Below are 18,431 nucleotides of genomic sequence, written 5' to 3' on the forward strand. Positions count from 1 at the left end.
TTTAAACAGGACATGCAAGTGTTGGTTCTTAGACATGCAGATATGCGCGGTATCAATCTCTCTATCTCCGTATTCGCCTTGCAGAGTGTCTTGGCGCTTTGTCTCACTCGGTACAAGGCGTTTGCCACCGCACATGAGGCAGTGGCAGTACACCGCGGGCTCGGTTTCAGCGATCGTGTTGGTACCAGATTAGTACATGGGAACTTGTATGTGGAGTTTTGCAGCGGCACAGCCTCGCTGAGACGAGACTCTACGTGCATATGTATGTTGGTGGCCCGCGGTTATTAACCTTAAAGTCAAAATGCAGGGTTCAAACGGTCGTATTCTGGACTCGACTCTTCGTGAAGTCCGTTGAGCGGCGAGACACGAGAGAGGTGGCAAATGGCAAAAAAGAAGAAAAATTTTCAATGACCATCTTGTCTTGGGAAGAGAAGCAAGGAGAAGACATTTAGAAAGATTGATGATTGCTGACTGTGATTGTGACTCTTGCTGAGGCCAAAGTATCGATACCGTCTGGTACCGTCAGGCAGATGCAATCTTGACGTAGCACGAAACCGTCACCAAATGACTAAATGGGCAGATCGGAACCAACGGGTCCGGCTGTTGCGTCAGGCTTCTCCCAAGGCTGCCGCCAGCCAACTGATAGCCGTTCTGTACTGCACTAATATTTAGCTGCACGTAGCTTTAGCTCCAGGATTGGGCGCCAGGCACAGGTGCTACTGATAGCTTCAATAGCGCTTGGTGCTCCCACTAACTGGGACGGAATACCGACGCCTTCTAGGGCTGCTTCTGGGGCTGCTTCCATGTGCCAACGCTAACACTGCACCGAGACGGCTGGGGGCTCTAGCGCTGGCAGTTGTCTGCGAGGAGCAGCTCAGATGGTTGCGAGTAGCGATATGGTACCTGTACCTGTATCAGCAACACACACATCAATCAATGATATGCACGGAAATCCTGCTGGTGTTCCGAGTGGCCTCAGCAGGGGTCGGGATTGGCCTCCAGCTCTTTCAGGCAGCGAAAAGCGCACCCCTGGCCCTGTGGCCGCTTCAAACTCGCTGTTAATGCTGTACCACCACCACCACCACTGACCATGTAGCGTTATTGTGGTAGCACTAAATTCCCCCACACCATTTGGCGGGGCTGGTTTAACGACGTCACAGCCCGTGGTGAAGCCACATGTTCGTGCCATCTTTGTTTTCTAAACCTTGGCTCGCGGCGCGTGTCCGAGTCTTTGGTTGCTGGATCGGCAGCCCAGCCCGCGCATGGGTTTGTTTCATTCTGGGGGCGCTGTGCAGTGACTTGAGACTCGAGTCTTGGGGCTTGGCCGCTGAGATGGCCGAGAACTCAAAGGAGGGGCTGAAGTGGTAATCGTATGTACATGTAGTAAAGGATGGATGGAGGGATGGTTTACTGCTATGTTTGGTTCGATATAGAGGTACTTGGCAGGTAGCAGTACAACTGCACTACTTTGGGGGTATTGCTTACCATCTGTATGATGCCCTCCTCTTTGCCTCAGGTACTGAGAGTTGAAATACGCGAGCCTCTCTCGACAAGTCCTTCTGCGTCTTTCCTTTTCCTTTCCCTTTTCCCTCTCTTATCTGAAACCCAAGATCTCCTCCACTATCGTTCCCAATTTTCTCCATCTGTTCGGAGATACTTCGACTATACGAGCGCCCAGACTTCCGAGGCCCCAGACTCTGCTGCGCCATCTCAGCTCACTCGTCGGTGCTGACCAACCAGCTGCCAGTCATAACTACATCAGCCAGCCGAGCTGCCCTACCTATCACGAGGACACGCCGAGTGCAGACGACCTCTTTGTCTCAACTGCGGCCCAACGTGATTTTTTCTCCCCCAAGGACAAAAATATACTCAGACAAGTTTGCTTTACTCGCAGACTTGATTTTGTCTTTAACTCGCCACAGCCGATATAAATATTTCTTCACTCAAGTCAGCAACATCGTATCGTATCGCATCGCATCATCCGTAGAGTAAGCGTCACACCATTTTTTATAGCGATGAGCGGTAGTTCCGTCGTTCAACATATCGATGCCGTCGACGCCTTTGCCAGGACCCTTCACGTGCGCACCACTCAGTCAACTGTCCCATCGCTCTCGACAGATGCCTCTCAGGCCGTGCGCAACCTTCACAATGCCCTGCGCGATCTCCGCGTCGAGGCAGCCGATCCGGATTCACGCCTAAACGCCTCAGACTCATCGGCCTATTTGAAGCAGTTGAGCTCCATCGTCAACGACTCTCAGACTACGCTGAAGCAGCTCGAGCTTGTGCTGGATCTGAACAATAGAGGTGGAGGGCCGTATGCCGATGGCGCTGCTGAGGGTATCGCTGCTGTGCAGACCAAGCTGGTTCACCAAAAGACTGTGATAGACGCCTTTTTGGATCTGGTGCAACTGAGCAGCGCTCCGCCAAGCAGTGGCCGTCGCGGACCCAGTCTAGATTATATCAAAGAGAAGGTTGATGCCATCGGGCGAAAGCTTTTTCGTCGTGATAGCAACAACAGCAAATCTACTGGAAGCGGCGATGACAAACTGTGGAAAAGGTTCAAAGGCGAGCTTGTCAAAGAAGGGTTCTCATCCAAGGTGCTGGATGAACATGAGGTATGTAGTGTAGTCCTGGCATCTGGTGGCGAAACAAGTATGAAGCTGACACACTTAGGATGTTCTGCGCGCCTACATTCACGAGATCGAGACCATGTTATCCGCCAAAGATGGCGCTCCCCCTACTGTCCAAGGCCTCCTAGAGCTTGACGGAAACTCTTTACCCGCATCTGCACACAAGTATGGTCGCCACATGACCTTTCCGCTCGCCGATTACCAAAAGGCTCCTACCAGCATGAAGACTGAACGATTAATGCCGGATCACCCTTCGCTGGCCCCAGAGCTCTCTTATGACCCCCGTTCTTGGGCTTCAGCTGGGGCTGATGGCAATGTTGCTAACTCGTTCAACTTCATCTCGACCCAAGAATTAATCATGTTGGACTCTCTCGGTACTGCAATGGCTGGCCTCCACTTGAGCAGCTCTCCGCCACAGAACGATATCCCAGCCTTCCAGCCCATGATGTCTGGTGCTATACCTGAGATAAAGATATCCGGATCTACGGCTCCTCAGGCAATTCCTCAAAAGAACAATCTTCATGTAGAGGGATCACCTCAAGTATACGGCTCTAGTGCTCCGCCAGCATATGGAGGTACACCGATGCTTCGCTTGGCTCCTGATAGTTTCGGGCGGGATATTCCCATGGGCGCGGAGTGGACCAAGATCGATCGCTCTCTCGTTAGCCCCGAAGCCCTTCACCGGGCCAGAGTGCGGTACGAGGCTCGCCCAGGCTATGTTGCCGTCCTTGGCCGCCTGTCTGCCGATCAAGTTGCATATTATGCTCGTTTAAGCGCCGAATGTCGCGCTGCCCGGCAAGATAAGGCCCCAAGCAAGCATCGTTCTCACCATACCAAGAGACATGAGCGAACGGGCTCGGAGAGTAGTCGAGATGAGAATGCCGAGGACGACAAAGACTCGGAGCATCTGAGCGACAATTCTGACGATGATGATAGAGACTCGGGTGAAAAGGGAAACAAGAATTATCCCATCATTGTGAGTCCACCAGAAAAGGGCAAAACGTCTCCAACCAGTTCCACCATGCCAAAATCTATCTTGAAGAACAAAAACACCAATCACGTGCGTTTCGATCCTGAACCTTACGAGGTGAATCCCCGAGCAGAAAAGGAAAGTCGTGAACATCGAGACTCCAGCTCTTCAAAGAAGTCTCGAGATCGCGATGAAAGGGATAGAGATGACCATTCCAAGCGCCGAGACGACAGGGACAGGAGACGGCGAGACAGTGATCCATCATATGGCGACAAATATCGCAGGGATAGAGATCGAGACCGAGACCGACGAGACCGAGATCGAGATGACAACTACCGGTCACACACTAACGACCGTGATCGTCGCGATGACCGCAGGCGAGACAAGACAGCCAACAAGACACCTTGGGCCGAAGCACTTGGTGCGGTGGGCATCGGCGGTGCTGCTGCCAGCTTGCTGGGAGTTTTGGCTGAAGCCGCCATTGGAAATTGATGAAGCAACATGTCATCACATCTTATAACATAACTTGAATGTTTTCTGGCACAAGATTTTCGAAGATATCGTTCTTTCTTCAAATCTCTTGAAACAATCCTTTGTATTCTTCTTTGTATAATCACTCAGTGCATGTTGATTGCTACATCGACAACTGGACTTTTTTATCATTATTATCGGGCTTTTGACGAGCTGTTTTGACAAGATGACTTCATGACAGATTATATTTTCATTTTGGCTATTTTGAAGGAGGAAAGACAATTGGTAGATACCCTAGGCTAGCTTCATCTTTTGTACATATTGACTATTATATTATGGCATGGATAGATGGATCGAATGAATCACGAAATTATGACTCTTATAGCTCTTAAATTTCATATGTCTTTAGCGCGGAGGGCCCATCTTAATTTATTGGTTGCATTTTAAATGAAGCTGCTGTATAAACAAATATCCTCTTTAACCCTTTGTAGATATGTTGTTCTATGAACAAATAATATCCATCTATACCCCTATTTATACATGTATATACATTTACTCTACAACACAGATCTTGAACAAATCTACAACATCAGCTCTTCTTCAATGGTATCCCACCACTCCTGCGCTCTCGCCTCCTTCGCCCACTCTCTTGGCGGCCGAAGCATCACATCTGATCTCTTTCTTGGCACTCTCTTCCACTCTAGCACTTTCATATCGTTCACCCTTGGCCAGGGAAACTCTGGATCATCAGAATTTTCAAAGTCCCGCGCGTAGATACCCGATTTCTTCTGCGGCAAAGTCTTCCGCCAGGTGCCATTATCCCAGTCGAAGCGCTTGGTAACCTCTGTGTCAGGCCGCTGCAGCACGACGTGGCCCTGAGCGGTGCGGTAGCGCACTTGCGGGTGGAAGAAGTCTGGGAATTCGAGGAGCAGGTCTGGGATGCGTGTTTGCGTGAAGGAGCCCCCGCGGGCGGATTTGGTGGCGGAGGCGGACTTGAGGAGGCGGGTGAACCAGGAGGCGATGAGGTGGTGGGTGTGGTCCTTGAGGAGCTGGGCGTGGCGGCGGCGGTAAGTAGCGCGGGAGGTGAGTGACGAGGCGCGCGCCTTTGAAAGGGTTGCGAGGGCGTCGAGCTGGAGGATTTCGTCGGTGAGGGCGGTGTGGTACGTTTTCAGGAGGGAGGAGTAGTGGGGGATTGCGTGGGCGCGGATTGTGGCGATGGCTTGGCCAAAGGAGCGCTGGTTGATGAGGGTTTTGACGTAGATGTCGAGGTCGGCAAAGGTAGGGGTGATGTTGTACGGCTCGGAGGTCATGGCGGCCCAGATGTGACGGACGTCGGCGGCGGAGCTGGAGGTGGATAGCTCGCCGGTTTGGATGTCGCGGATGGGTTTGAAGGGTTTGGAGGCGGAGATGTAGGTCCAGTTGAGGAGGCTGGACCATGTTTGGCGGGGGATGGGGATGTTGTAGCGGCGGGAGAGGAAGTCGAGCAGCTTCGTGCCGAGAATGATGTGGGACATGGATCCAAAGGCTTCGACGATGGCTTGGAGGAGGCGAGGTGTGGGTGCTAGGGGGGAGTTGGGTGGAAAGTCACGGCCGCCTGAGATTTGAATGTCTGCTGGTTGGCCGGAGGCGTCGTTTTGGGTGATGACGATGCCATAGTAGTTCTCTAAGATCATCTTTTTGATAGAATTCAGGGAGCTGGATCTGGCAAAGGCAACCATGGAGGTGCATAGCAGTTCCTCGTCCATCTCATGTCCGTAGTAAAGGCCTCGGATCCAATGGCTCTTAAAGCTCTTGTAGCCCATACGCCGACGCATGAGGCGCCGCATATCTTCGTCGAGCTCATCGATTCTTCGATTCCAGGGTTCCTTTTTCAGGGCATTGACACTGAATCTGATATTGTCCAAGTGCTTGATGACTGACATTGGTAGTGGGTTGCGGTTGCTGTACAGGTCACGCGCAAGAAAAGCGACTCTAGAGCGGTCGAACTGATAGTACTCTGGCTCAGTCATGAAGCGAGCTTTGATAAAGTCGGACCATGATTTGGACGTTCGAGAGTCTTGTAGCCCCTGGGCTGCCATGGCAGCCCAAAATACTTTGACTTGCTGATAGTCCACTGCTGCTCCAGCGCATCTCATGGCCACTTCATAATCAGCCGCTGTTAAGCTGTTGGATGACGATGCCTCGCTCCGGATGGTAATCAGGGTTTGGACGCCTTGAAGGATGCCATGGTGGACTTTGCGTACACCAAATTGGTTCAGCAGTTTGCCGGGAAAGGTGAACTGAGCATGTCCCTGAGTGAGGTTGAGTCCGTGAGCGATATCAACTTCTGTTGAGAGCAGAGGGTCGATACTGCGCAGAATCTCAGAAAAGGTCGGACCGGGGAGTTCTCTGGCTTCTCGAACTGCTACCTCATGGCCTGGTGAATTTTCATTACTCAAGATATCAGTCCAAGCAGCGAATTCCCAGCTAATTTGTGATGTATCCTGCTTCTGAACGGACTCTAGAAGATCTCCAAGTTCTGGACAAACGGTGGGGGGCATCAAGTCAGGGAATAAATGACGCTGGCTGTTGGAGATTGCCTTGTGAGACGCTAGATAGCGCCGGCCTGAAGTTGGTCGCCCATATCTCAATGGTAATGGCTCATGGTGTTGGTTTTTGAGTACTGCCAGTCCACTAAGACGGCCTCTGGGCCAGACGAGTCGTCTGAGCGTCATGATTTTGCTTGTTTTATCATCTGGCTGGTTAACGAGAGTGAGGGGACTGCGATTGATCAGCCCTCTGGCCTAGTAGTGGCACGATCCTCTAGAATCTGGGGTAAAAGTGGCTTTAGCAATGGGGCCGCGGGTCTTGGTGAAGAAGCTTTGAAGCGATATGGGGCGGCACCTCGATATTTGCATATTGCGGAAAACTCGATGCATGTGAGTGCAAATCGCCGAGAGTTGCGTCTGCCGAAGATTTTCCACGGCCATGGAGGGGCAAGGCTAGCATTTTTGACAAGGCCATCCAAAGCTACCCAAAATCACAGTGCAGAAGAGTCGCCTTTGCAAAGCCACGAACTCGAAGCGATCGCCCACTTCTTTGGTCCCGACGATACATATATAAACGAAGATCACGACGCAACCATGGCCGATGTTGGGGAGGAGACCAGCCATGTGGCCGAGCCACTCGACCTCGTGAGACTGCTGCTCAACGAGGTGGTTTTCGTCAAGCTGCGTGGTGACAGAGAGCTCAAGGGCAAGCTTCACGTACGGCCAAGTTTCACAATATCGATATCACTACCGAATTTATTGCTGATATCATTCGGTATAGGCCTACGATAGTCACTGCAACCTGGTGCTGGGTGAGGTGGAAGAGACCATCTACGCCGTCGACGATGATGAGGAGGAGAGCGACGAGGTCAAGGTATGCGAAGAAGGACAACCTGCTCCACCATTCGTGTATGGCTCTAACGATTTTCAAGACCATTAGCAGGAAATCAGAAATGTTGTTTGTAAGAGGTCGGGTTCTCCCCATATCCTGGAGAGATGAGGGTGTATTTGGCTAACAGCTTCACAGGCGATAGCGTCGTTTTAATCTCTCCTCAAGTTCCTTTCTAGATATAGACAGCAATGGCAGCAATGATACCGATAATGAAACTGAGATACTATTCCAACGAACCATGCGATGCGACGAAACGCATATAACTTGAAGGCGGCGGCGGTACAATGATCGAGGTGAATAAGGCTGCTCCAACAGCGTTTGGATTTCATTACCTGGAGCTCTCGCTATAAACATGGAATTCGCTGCACGGGCACGACAGAGACTTGTGTCAAGGGTGACCAATGGATAAGGACAGGCGGAATCAAGATGCGGTGCGTTTCTTTCTGGAGCTCGGTGATGCTATAAACGGGTCATCTACTCTTTGAGGAAATGCATTCAATGCGCTTAATGCGCATATACCGCGGCTTGCTCAGCTCAATCTGCACTCATATGGGCTTTTGTTCTGAATGCTGGCCGACAAGCACATGTTATGTAATTAGTGGTGGTATGCTCTAATACCTAATACGAGACTATCAATGCAGCTGAAAACGGGAGTCGTGTCATCGACCCACAGTTTCGATACAAGCTCGCCTTATCGATAACCTGCTCCCCGGGTTACTCACTGAGCTGCTGAGCCTCGATTCAACGGTGACTCCTCTGGCAATGGCTGAAGCTTAAGTAGCCAGGCAGAAGAGTCATAGTTTCTATTTTCGGGTACTCCTTTTATATGTGTGTGTATATAATACTTTTTGCCGCCATTGCTCTGCGTGTTCTCTAGCTACACGATCTTCTGTAATACGGGCGCAACAGCTGCACGGTTCCACGGCATGATGGCGACCAAGACGGCTAAGACGGCCAAGGGCCTCGAACATGAGAAGCGCAAGGGCGAATCGGTATGTATTCCCGATATATATCTTCCAGGGCTTCGGTCTGTACTAGATCTGGATTCTGACGCGAGTTTGCGCAGGCTCTAAGCGACTTCGCCGAATATGTAGAGCAACAGCAGAACCTACGGTATCCAGCCTCTGCAAAGAAGCCCGCCGCCGATTCAACAGAGCATGATGTGGAACTCGACGAGCTTCTAGACAGTCTAAATCTGGTCGACTCTGCGCCGCGAATAAAGCTGAAAGACCTCGTGCTGGGATCGGACGACGACACCCTGAAGAAGCTCGGAGACGTCATCGTCGAGCGAATAGAAGAAGGCGCCGGAGAGACTGTCTTCGATCTGGGATTCGAGAACAGCGGCGAATCCATGCAGCTGACTCTTGAAGAGTGGAATAAGGCATATACAAGACTGGTCGAGGCAGCGAAGCGGGTGACTGCAGACTGTCAGCTGCTTCTAACAACCAATGTGGGCGGCAAGGAAGAGGCGGAAAGCACCACGACGAACCCGACCAAGGACAAGAGCTGCAGTGGAAAGATTCTCATCCGAAGGATACCGGACAAGATTGAGGATGTCATTGAGACAAGAATAGCTGTCGTGGGCAATGGTAAGCTTACGACTCATATTACTGCATCAGATGAAGAGTGTGCTAATGTTGCATGCGAACACAAACAGTCGATGCTGGAAAGAGTTCGCTGCTTGGTGTGCTCGTTAAGAACGATCTAGACGACGGCCGAGGAAGAGCGCGAGTAAATCTCTTCCGTCACAAGCACGAAATGGAGACGGGACGAACAAGCTCTGTGGGTATGGAAATCATGGGGTTTGACAGTCTCGGCCAAGTCGTCACTTCGGATACTCCAGGCCGTAAGTAATGATGGTTATCAGTCAAGTACACATTGCCAATAACCTTACTAAACTGCGCATAGGAAAGCTATCTTGGGAAGACATCGGGAAGCGCAGCGCCAAGGTCATCACCTTCAGTGATCTGGCTGGGCACGAAAAGTACCTGCGGACCACGGTGTTCGGCTTGCTCTCTAGCAGTCCCGACTTTTGCCTTCTGATGGTTGCGGCCAATAACGGGCTGGTTGGTATGAGCAAGGAACATTTGGGTATTGCGCTGGCCCTAAATGTTCCCGTCATGGTCATCATCACCAAGATTGATATTTGCCCTCCCAACATTCTCAAGGAGACTATCAGTCAGGTCAACAAGATCATGAAGAGCCCTGGTGCCCGAAAGATGCCAACGTTCATCACAAACCGTGAAGAGTGTGTCAACACGGCAACTCAGTTCGTTAGCAAGAGGATATGCCCCGTCTTTCAAGTCTCCAATGTCACTGGTGAGAACCTCGACCTTGTACGACTTTTCTTGAATATGCTGCCTCACCACGGACACTACCACTCGGATGCGCCATTCGAATTTCAGGTTAATGACACGTTCTCGGTGCCGTTCACTGGTACGGTCGTCTCTGGCATTGTCAAGTCTGGCATGGTTCATGAGGGTGATAATGTTCTTATTGGGCCGGATTCCCTGGGACATTTTACTCCTACAGCAGTGCGTTCTATTGAGCGCAAGAGAATACGGGTGCAGGTGGCCGAAGCAGGTCAATCTGCCTCGTTTGCGCTCAAGAAGATGAAGCGACGAGATGTTCGAAAGGGCATGGTTATGCTTCACAAAGAAGAGGGGCAGACAGGCCCCAGGGTGTTTCGAGAATTTGTTGCAGAAGGTGAGTCATAATTCAACATATGCAGTCTATGATGGACAGCTAACCAACATGACCAGTTCTTATCCTGTCGCACGCAACCACCATCAAGAAGCGCTATCAGGCCATGCTGCACGTCGGCGCCGTGTCGCAGACTTGTGCCATCATTGACATTGATCGCGAGCTGATCCGAACAGGCGATCGTGCCAATGTTGCCTTTCGCTTTGTCCAGCGTCCAGAGTATATCGCCCCTGGAGACCGACTGCTTTTCCGTGAAGGCCGCACTAGAGGTCTCGGCATTGTGAAGTCAGTAGGTTACGATCCCAAGTACCCGCTGATGAGTACTCCAGAGGATGGCAATAAGGCTGCTGAGGAAGTCGAGCAGCAAACTGCCGCCATAGAAACAAATGATGTAACGAGTGGGACGTGGGTTGTGCTGAGCGATTAGCATGGCTGGATGTAACACAGCGGTGGCTATTATGTTTATGATGAGATTTCTCTTTTGTTTCTTTCTCCCTTTCGTTGTTTGTTTCCTTCATCCCTGTTAAGCGATAGAGATGGATGGGTTTTTAATTTTGTTATATTATAGTATTCATTATTTGATAGCGATACACGAAGGGCTCCAACTGCCTCGTATTTTATTCTTTCTATATAATTATATTCTGTTAACCAAAAACACAGCTTTAGCACGAGCTGGCCAGCACTTCCTTTGGAATTTCCAGCAGCTTTATGATGTCTTCATCATCTGCACAATATTTTTCGAGATACGTGCAGATCGCTTTGGCCTCGACGACGCATCGTCGACGTAGCCACCAACTCGCGAGGGGTACCACGAGACAGTGCCAGTGTAAGAGGAGAAGCAGTGCCTTGTGGTCTTTCTCCTCGAGGAGAGATCTGTAGTTTGGATCGATGTGCGTAATGAATGTAAGAAAGAGAATGGCGTTGTACTCATCGATTTTGTTAACCCATAGGATGGACAAGATTACGCAAGGGCTGTGGTATGGATTTGTATCCATGGAGGAAGTCGGAGACGAGAGATTGAAAAAGGAGTAGAATAGCGGCGGCAATATGCCTGGGCTGACGGGGGCGTTTGTGTCGATATGTTGCTGCATGGGCGTGTTGTGGAGGGTGTTGTGGAAGACGCTTTCTGGGCGAGACGGATCGGCAATATCCCAGACGACTTTCTTACCGTAGCCCATCTTCAGCCAGTCCAAGTCGACGGCTGGGTTGGGATCTGCGAGGGGCCATACTGCGAAGGGATCTTGGGTGCGTATAGAGGCGAAGGATGTGGCACCGAGGATAGAAGCACATACCCAGAGAGCGTCACGATGAGTGGAAGAGAGTGTTGTGGAAGGGGATGGGATGGCAAGGAAGTGCTTTAGCATGGCGGTGCTGTGATACCAGTGGAAAGCGAGGGAGAGATCATGAGATGAAGGGAGAGGGGTTTGAGAGAGGTGAGTATCGTGGAGGAGGGTCATGGCCAGCATGACATGGATGAGAAATGTATGCTATGGAGATGTTGGAGTTAGTTTCGATCTATGTGATATTCTGGTCCATATGAATTATAAGAGTTGAGGGGATGAGAAGAAACATACTTCGCCTACAAGGCCATAAACGACTTTGAGATATCCCTTCCTCGTGGTAGGAGTTCCCAGAGTTGAGGCTGTTCTATCGTAGAACCGACACAGTGCAGCATGGTCTTGCGGCCGTAGAGCGTATTCACCCAATCTGCCCTGCAGAGGCAAGACGATGGGGATCCTGAGACCAGGCTGGAGATGCGCCTCTCGAAAGAGGCCATCAACAGATGCAGATCCAGACCTAGCTTGAGCGGGGGCGACGTTGAGTCTAAAGACACTGGAGCGAGACAGCTGGAGAGCTGGGCCGGTGCCTGAGTAGTTGCATGTGAAGCCGGATGCTTGACAGCGGCGGCATGTGGGCTTTGATTCGTCGCACTATAAGATTTTACTTGCGTGTAAGTCATTGGAAATTTCCTGATATGGATATACCAGCGACTGATGTCATGAGTGTGCTACGGTATCACAGGCAACAACGGCTGAGAGAGACGGAAGAAGCGGAAATGAGATGAGAGAGAGAGAGCATGATTTACTTTGACGCTGCGAATCTTGCAGTTGCCACAGCCTAAGCGAGACTTGCGATGAGTCTTTCGCTTGCGGACTGCGATGTCGTTCTTGGTGGCGATGCCGTCGGCCATTGTGGATTACGTATGAGCGGTTGAAGCTGTCCGGCCACACCGGGTCGGGCCGGAGGTAAAAAGAGAGACAAATACGAGTATCTTCTGAGTTGCGTGTATTTACAGCTATAACCGCGTATAAGTGTTTTCGCCTTTGGTCCGAGAAGTCTGGATGGAGCTTTGGGGGGGTTCTGCGTTGTTTTTTGGAAGCTTTACATGTATTCTAGAAAACGGCGGTGGTGGCGGGTTTGAGTTTACATTTTGCCGTACGTGTATTTGGGTGTTACATTATGCTTAATTCCGGGTCGTTGCAGAATTGGGTATTACTAGGATAATTTATTCTGAGATGTCTTGGATGGGGAGAGACAGAGTTTTTGTGTCTCGGACAAAACGTGAAGAAGGTGTGCGCTGTGTGAGACAAGACAAATGACGTATAATTGAAAATAATATGGCTATTTACGAGTGAGATGGTGCTGTAAGTGAAGTCGGTGAAGCAAATTCAAGTCCCGGGTAAGGCAACCGGGATAGCATCCATACAAACTACACTGTATGAAGCAGTAGTAGTAGTATTCATGTACAACACAGCACTCAATTGTGCAAGCATACAAAGTGATTACACAGCGAATACGAAACTCTCTTCCTCTCACAAATCAAATCCAGCAGTTTCTACATTTTTGGACCGGCCAATTGTCATCACAAACTCACCGCATCAGGAAACATCTCGGAAATCAGGCCACCACCAAGTGGCAAAACTCGCGCACCCAGCTGAACTTGCTCTCGCTTCGCAGGTATTACACGCAACGTCCAGCTTCGTACCCGCAGCGTTACGGAGTCACTCGACCTGCCTCGTGCCTTGCCCTGGACCAATTCCTTTACCGCCGGCGATAAAGGCACGAGTGATATGATGTGATTGCGCACGGAGTCGGTGGCTTCAACCGCCGTCAGCGAGCAAAACACGGCGCTAGCCAGAATCTGGATTTTTGCGACGACGCGAATCGCGAGAGAAAAAAAAGAATTCCTATACTAGCTAGCTTGGTAGAGACGCGACAAGCACACGAGAATTAATATGAGAGGGAAATAATAGAAGAGAAAAAAGGCCAGTCAGTTAGTACCACGGAGAAAGCTTGGGGTCTCCACATGGGTCGGGAACGCAACCCAGAATCGAGACCCCTTGCCACTGCTGGTGGTCTCTTTCGGTCAGTGACTCGAGTAAGTGTCGGTTTTTGTTTTTCCTGCGGCATGACAAAAAGACAGAGTCAGAGAGACCGGGAGGCGCAAGGGCCGGTGCTGGTGCTGGTGCTGGTGCTGGGTAGCGGCGGCGTGAGACAATTAATTGGCGCACCTTTTTCGTTCTATTCAGTCTTCTTTTTGCGGCGTCGTCCTGCCCGGAATGGAAGAGGCGTGACGGTGAGATAGGCTCTATTATGGGAAGCATCCACTTTTGCTTTTGCTTGAGCGCGTAAAGCGGTGCCTTGACCTGCTGTATACGTGGAACCGCCCTTCTCGCCGTTGGCTTTTACGGAGCAATTATACGAGAAACGATGGCAAGTCTTACTGCTAGCAACGGCTTATAGATGATAGTTTGCGAGGCCTGGTCGCCGTTATTTCCCCTTCAGTCTTCAGCCCTCTTTTCCTGTCTTCCCCAATTTGAGCTGCAAGACTTGAATTTCCAAGCTGCCAAGTCGATCGCATGGCCGTGCTCTACAGAGGCGAGAGGACTTGGCGATGCTAGGGGGGAGAGCTTTTACCCTCTTGGTCGTTGCTTTCTTGCGTTGCGCCCTACGAGCCGCACTAAAAAGCGCCATTAAATGGCAAAAAGAACGCACTGACGCTGAAGATTTCCTGGGTGAGTGATCGCCTTTCGGCTATAGAGCGCGAGCAGGGCCAGCCTGGGCCGCCTTGGCAACCAACCCAGCTATAAACGGAGCACTGGTTTTCTGCTTCATGCTGGTGATGGTCAGAAGGCAAGGGGGCTGGCTGGCCTGGGGGGCCATTTTTGGCTTATGGGGGGCACGCGACGAGCGAGAGAGTCAGAGCACAGAGCCATACAAGTAGCATACAATGTAGAAATGGGTGGTTGGGCCAGTCAAAGCTGTAAACCGGGCCCTAGGCTGGTCTGGAATAGCTCCAGCAGGCAAAGCAAACTGCCGGATTCGAGGTAGAGTTGCTCTTCTTTTTTTGGCACCCTCTTGGAGACTTGTTCATTTGCCCTTGTCCTGCTTACTGTACATGCATACTCCATTACTGTAGTTTGTGCTGTAGGTGGTGGTCGTGATGAGTCCTTCGCACTCGCTTGAAGCCGGGGTTGAGCCGTTTCCGCCGACTCTTGCTCTGCTGGGCTGTTATTCCATGCAAATCACTGCCTGGTCCGGAACGATCCAGGAGCTTTGTCCAATAGCTGCGCTGTGTCTTTGCTCGTTTTGCCGAGCCGAACAGCGTGTCTAGTTCAATGCAAAATGCCTGTAGCGTGCGGTGGGCACTGCACGCAAAACGCCCAGCCAAGGCATTGATTGAAACGGTGTGAAAACGAGACGAAGCGACAAATCAGAGAGCTGTGACAGCACGAGAGAGTAGGCAGAGGGTAGGATCCTGGCTTTTCCCTTTTTGGCTTTGCTCGCTTGGTGAGAAAGGGCCCGGTTTATGGGTATGAGTACGGCATGTTTTCCCTTGCCTTCCGGAGAAGCATGAACTTTACAGTTCCAGTTTTGCCAGCCTTTGTAATCTAGTGTTACTTGTAGTGTTACTTGTAGTATGTATATGCTGCCTAGCACTACTCGTGGCCATCGGAGTAAAGCAGGGCCCAGGAGATGATCGGACGAAGCTGGCTTGGCTGGAATTGAAAATGGAGAAATTCGGGGAGAGGCAGGCTATTGCGGGAGTCTGGCATGGGCGTGAGATGATGTCAGGTTCCCGGCAGTAGCACCTACTGGAGCGCATATCGTTCGTATGCGGTATCCTTTCAAAATAGGGCAACGGAACTACTCCGTGCTCACGGATTACAGGCGCCTTTGACTCTGTGCCAGCCATCTGCCAGCCCAGCATGACATTACGAAAGGGGTGCGCCGTAGCAAGTACAGTAGTACCACCGCTACGTAGCAACACTACCACTTACTATAAGCAGGTACTTGTGTTTATTATGGGCGAGTTACTTTTGCTAATGTACCCCGTACTCTGGCGTTCGTGCTAACGGCCGCGCAGGAATTGAGATTTGCAGTGCTATTCGTGCTGTCGCTGCACTTGAAGCTATTCCGGCTCTAGTCGGATGGGGATGGACTCCATACGACTAGCAGGTCCCTTACATTAGGAGCTGGAGTGGGAATGCGCTCTACCCTGCAATAAAGACCGTCTCCCCTTTTTATTTTATTTATTCTGGAGAATTGCGCATATGGACTAAGTGTGTTAGTGCAGCGCAGTGCAGATTGTTAGATAACAGACAATTTGAATTGCTTCAGGTGGAAATGCTGCTAGAGTTTGAAGCTACCAGATAGCTGGATAGATAGTTGCCCTGTATATTGATTGATTGATATGCGATATTTTTTTCATCGTCGCCTCGCTTCTTAGTCGGCTGAATTGGTCAAACACGTCCGGCCGTCTGGATTGCTTCTGGGCCTGGTCTGGTCTGGTCTGCGGGACAGGCCCCATGGCAGGAAAATGTCCGTAGTTTATAGTACGGAGAATCTTTGGTGGGTGCCTCGAGGCTAAGAAAGGGCACTACTCCGTGTATCTATTAGAGCATTGAAGATAAGGCTTTATCCAATTCAATGCGCAAAAGATTCATTATTCAGATCAATCAAGGGAATCAAGCCAAGGTGGCCAGTAAAACAATCTTCCCAATTGGGCATGATTTGGCTGGTACTGAGTAAGTCAAGCTTTAGAAGGAAGGCTTTTTTGGTGATGGCAAAAAAAAAAAAAGAGAGTTGGTGGTGATAGCTTTTGCCTTGCCGCCTGTTAGTTGTAGACCCCGAAGAAAAAAAAAAAAAAAAAAAAAAAAATTTCAAAAGCCGAACGACACTAAAAAAGATTTTGGCTTGGCTTCTTGACTCTCCAGAGCTTCTTGTTTTTGCCTCTCTCCCCATACAAAATGCTGATCACGGCCCTTAATTTTTGCACCTAAAAAAACTCTATTGCCGTCAGTCACCAAAGACCAAGGAAAAAATGGCCCAGCCCGCTACAGCCGCCGTGCTGCGACTAACTGCACAAACTCAATTGGACCAGCGCAGCAGACGCCCAATCCAATGACACAAGCTGGGCCAAAATAGCCTGTGCCGTTGCCGTTTGCCCGCCTTACTACGGCTGTCACGTATCTGCTTCGTATCTAATCCGGAGAGTACGTAAGGCGAAAAAGGTCATTATTGTGCTGTGGTTGGATGGCGTACCCGTGATAAGGGGGGTGGATGTATGTACAGTAGTATGCGAGCACATCCACAGACAAGAAGTGCAGTACTGCTGCTGATACTACCACAATGTACCGCTGCTACTGCGACTACAAGATACTGCAAGTATCACCATATAATACTAGCACGAGTATAGCATCACTCAGCTGGATCTCGCTGCATGTCGTTATTTCAGCTCCAATTACCGTCCCACGGCCCTTCTCCGCGGCGCTGCCTCTGTTTTGGTTTTGGCGCCATGCTGCTGCATTATTCATTACCGCTCTTTTCAATCTCCTCTGCCCTTCTCTATCGTCGTCGTTTTTCTCGCAGTAGTTTCGAGTACGCAGAGAGTACCTGTAATACTCAGTGTAATTTACAAGAATAGCAAATCAGCAGCCAAACAGGAAGACCGCTGGGGTGCTCCGAGGAATATCCACTCCCCCAAATCCGGCATGCCGGCGGACGTGGTCGATATCAGCTCTAGCCTCAAGGCAATAGTTTGGGATCAGTAATTAATACCTGAACCTTTGTATCTACATTCATCAGTGTACATGCGTTGATAGTCCTGGTCGGCCAGGCTTGCTAGCGCGGCTCTGACGGGACAGTGGGGAACCTGTTCCGTGTCTGTCTCTCTCAGTGTGCTTTTTGGTGTCTCCATTCTCCATGGAAAACTTGTCCGTGATGGGAGCAACTTTGGGTAGTCCAGTTTGTACGGTATGCGCTTGGGAGACGAAAAGGCGGCATTGATAGCTGGCTCTTTGAGTCAAGGGGTCAAGGCCCATTTAGTGGGTGACTTTGCTGTCACCTCCTTTTTTGTGCGTGTATAGCTGTTCACTTTCACTCAATTGAATATAGTACTACTCTGTAGAAGCCGTCTTCCGTATTCACCGTTTTTTCGTCTTATTGATTTGTTGTTTTTTTACTGGAGCCCGGTCTTCTTTTGTCTGTTATGCCGCGGCTTTGCTCGGAATTGATTACTCCTGAAGAGCGCACTGAGGAAATGCTACACACGCTATCCATATCTCCATACTTACGAGTAATACTAGTCCAATTGATTGGAAGAAGAAGAAGAAAAGATGCTTGTCTCGTTCCCGTTCGTTGGCTCGAGTTCCATCAATTCGCGCATGTTCCCCCGGATACACCAGGGGGACCCCCAAGGCCAGCCACCCCTTCTTCAGTGTCTACCTGTGATTTCTTGATTCTGCCTGCCTGTCCTCTGGCCACTCAGCAGCCCACCCCTGCGCGTCAAAAAAAAGCCGCGGTCGGAACTAGATTGAACCGGCCGATCTGAGTGTCTGTGGATACGCGCTGGACCCTGTTAGCGCCCTGATGCTAAGTGCTAAAAAGTCTAAGAGACACCCCCCCTGGTCAGCTCTACTCCTACGATCCCTACTGGGTAGGTAGTAGCCCTGGGTCTGTTCTCCGTACGGAGGATGTGGTTATCGCCTCGCCTGGTGAATCTCCGCGGTCTTTGGGCTGTCGTTTTTGGGGGGCCAGATGATGGGTTTCTGGGGAATACCTGTTGTGCCGCTTCGCTTGCACGACGCTTATCGAATTGGCAAGGAGAAGTCGTGATTGTGCCGAGCACGGGGTGACCCAGATGCCAATTGAGACTCCATTGCTGTAAGCACGACAGGCGTGCTTTCTGGAGTTGTCCCGTCATCGGCCCAGGCTCGCCTTGAATCGCAACAGAA

The 18,431-nt window shown here is 50.6% G+C and overlaps 6 protein-coding genes across 6 annotated transcripts; 4 read left to right on the plus strand and 2 right to left on the minus strand.

The window, feature by feature from the left end:
* The first annotated feature begins 27 nt into the window (after window positions 1-27).
* On the plus strand, window positions 28-573 carry GGI43DRAFT_412324 (uncharacterized protein). Its single transcript, XM_083206828.1, has one exon. The coding sequence runs from the start codon at window positions 43-45 to the stop codon at window positions 286-288; it is 246 nt and encodes an 81-aa protein (XP_083057913.1). The 5' UTR covers window positions 28-42; the 3' UTR covers window positions 289-573.
* Window positions 574-1,874: 1,301 nt separating this feature from the next.
* GGI43DRAFT_133937 (uncharacterized protein) lies at window positions 1,875-4,372 on the plus strand. Its single transcript, XM_083199213.1, has 2 exons — window positions 1,875-2,615; window positions 2,674-4,372. Exons 1-2 carry the CDS (start codon window positions 2,016-2,018, stop codon window positions 4,090-4,092), a joined length of 2,019 nt encoding a protein of 672 aa, XP_083057914.1. The 5' UTR covers window positions 1,875-2,015; the 3' UTR covers window positions 4,093-4,372.
* Window positions 4,373-4,521: 149 nt separating this feature from the next.
* GGI43DRAFT_412326 (uncharacterized protein) lies at window positions 4,522-7,057 on the minus strand. The gene has a single exon (XM_083206829.1). The coding sequence runs from the start codon at window positions 6,783-6,785 to the stop codon at window positions 4,653-4,655; it is 2,133 nt and encodes a 710-aa protein (XP_083057915.1). The 5' UTR covers window positions 6,786-7,057; the 3' UTR covers window positions 4,522-4,652.
* A 136-nt stretch (window positions 7,058-7,193) lies between these two features.
* Window positions 7,194-7,667, plus strand: GGI43DRAFT_386426 (uncharacterized protein; the record flags this gene model as incomplete). The annotated part of the gene is made up of 4 exons (XM_083203793.1): window positions 7,194-7,316; window positions 7,381-7,473; window positions 7,540-7,561; window positions 7,627-7,667. 4 exons carry the CDS (start codon window positions 7,194-7,196, stop codon window positions 7,665-7,667), a joined length of 279 nt encoding a protein of 92 aa, XP_083057916.1.
* Window positions 7,668-8,001: 334 nt separating this feature from the next.
* Window positions 8,002-10,739, plus strand: GGI43DRAFT_133968 (P-loop containing nucleoside triphosphate hydrolase protein). Its single transcript, XM_083199214.1, has 5 exons — window positions 8,002-8,483; window positions 8,558-9,080; window positions 9,149-9,337; window positions 9,400-10,197; window positions 10,254-10,739. The coding sequence occupies exons 1-5, from the start codon at window positions 8,418-8,420 to the stop codon at window positions 10,619-10,621; spliced, it is 1,944 nt and encodes a 647-aa protein (XP_083057917.1). The 5' UTR covers window positions 8,002-8,417; the 3' UTR covers window positions 10,622-10,739.
* A 117-nt stretch (window positions 10,740-10,856) lies between these two features.
* On the minus strand, window positions 10,857-12,385 carry GGI43DRAFT_386428 (Zn(II)2Cys6 transcription factor domain-containing protein; the record flags this gene model as incomplete). Its single annotated transcript, XM_083203794.1, has 3 exons — window positions 10,857-11,681; window positions 11,769-12,125; window positions 12,281-12,385. The coding sequence occupies 3 exons, from the start codon at window positions 12,383-12,385 to the stop codon at window positions 10,857-10,859; spliced, it is 1,287 nt and encodes a 428-aa protein (XP_083057918.1).
* Window positions 12,386-18,431: the final 6,046 nt, after the last annotated feature.

Source organism: Trichoderma evansii (assembly GCF_050947405.1).
Source record: "Trichoderma evansii strain SZMC 28006 chromosome Unknown GGI43scaffold_19, whole genome shotgun sequence".
NCBI lineage: Eukaryota > Fungi > Ascomycota > Sordariomycetes > Hypocreales > Hypocreaceae > Trichoderma > Trichoderma evansii.

Coding starts and splice junctions, on each gene's coding strand:
- GGI43DRAFT_412324 (XM_083206828.1), top strand. CDS start 43: ATGCGCGGTATCAATCTCTCTATCTCCGTATTCGCCTTGCAGAGTGTC.
- GGI43DRAFT_133937 (XM_083199213.1), top strand. CDS start 2,016: ATGAGCGGTAGTTCCGTCGTTCAACATATCGATGCCGTCGACGCCTTT. Junction 2,616..2,673: donor AGGTGCTGGATGAACATGAG/GTATGTAGTGTA, acceptor TGACACACTTAG/GATGTTCTGCGCGCCTACAT.
- GGI43DRAFT_412326 (XM_083206829.1), bottom strand. CDS start 6,785: ATGACGCTCAGACGACTCGTCTGGCCCAGAGGCCGTCTTAGTGGACTG.
- GGI43DRAFT_133968 (XM_083199214.1), top strand. CDS start 8,418: ATGATGGCGACCAAGACGGCTAAGACGGCCAAGGGCCTCGAACATGAG. Junction 9,338..9,399: donor CACTTCGGATACTCCAGGCC/GTAAGTAATGAT, acceptor AACTGCGCATAG/GAAAGCTATCTTGGGAAGAC. Junction 10,198..10,253: donor TCGAGAATTTGTTGCAGAAG/GTGAGTCATAAT, acceptor CAACATGACCAG/TTCTTATCCTGTCGCACGCA.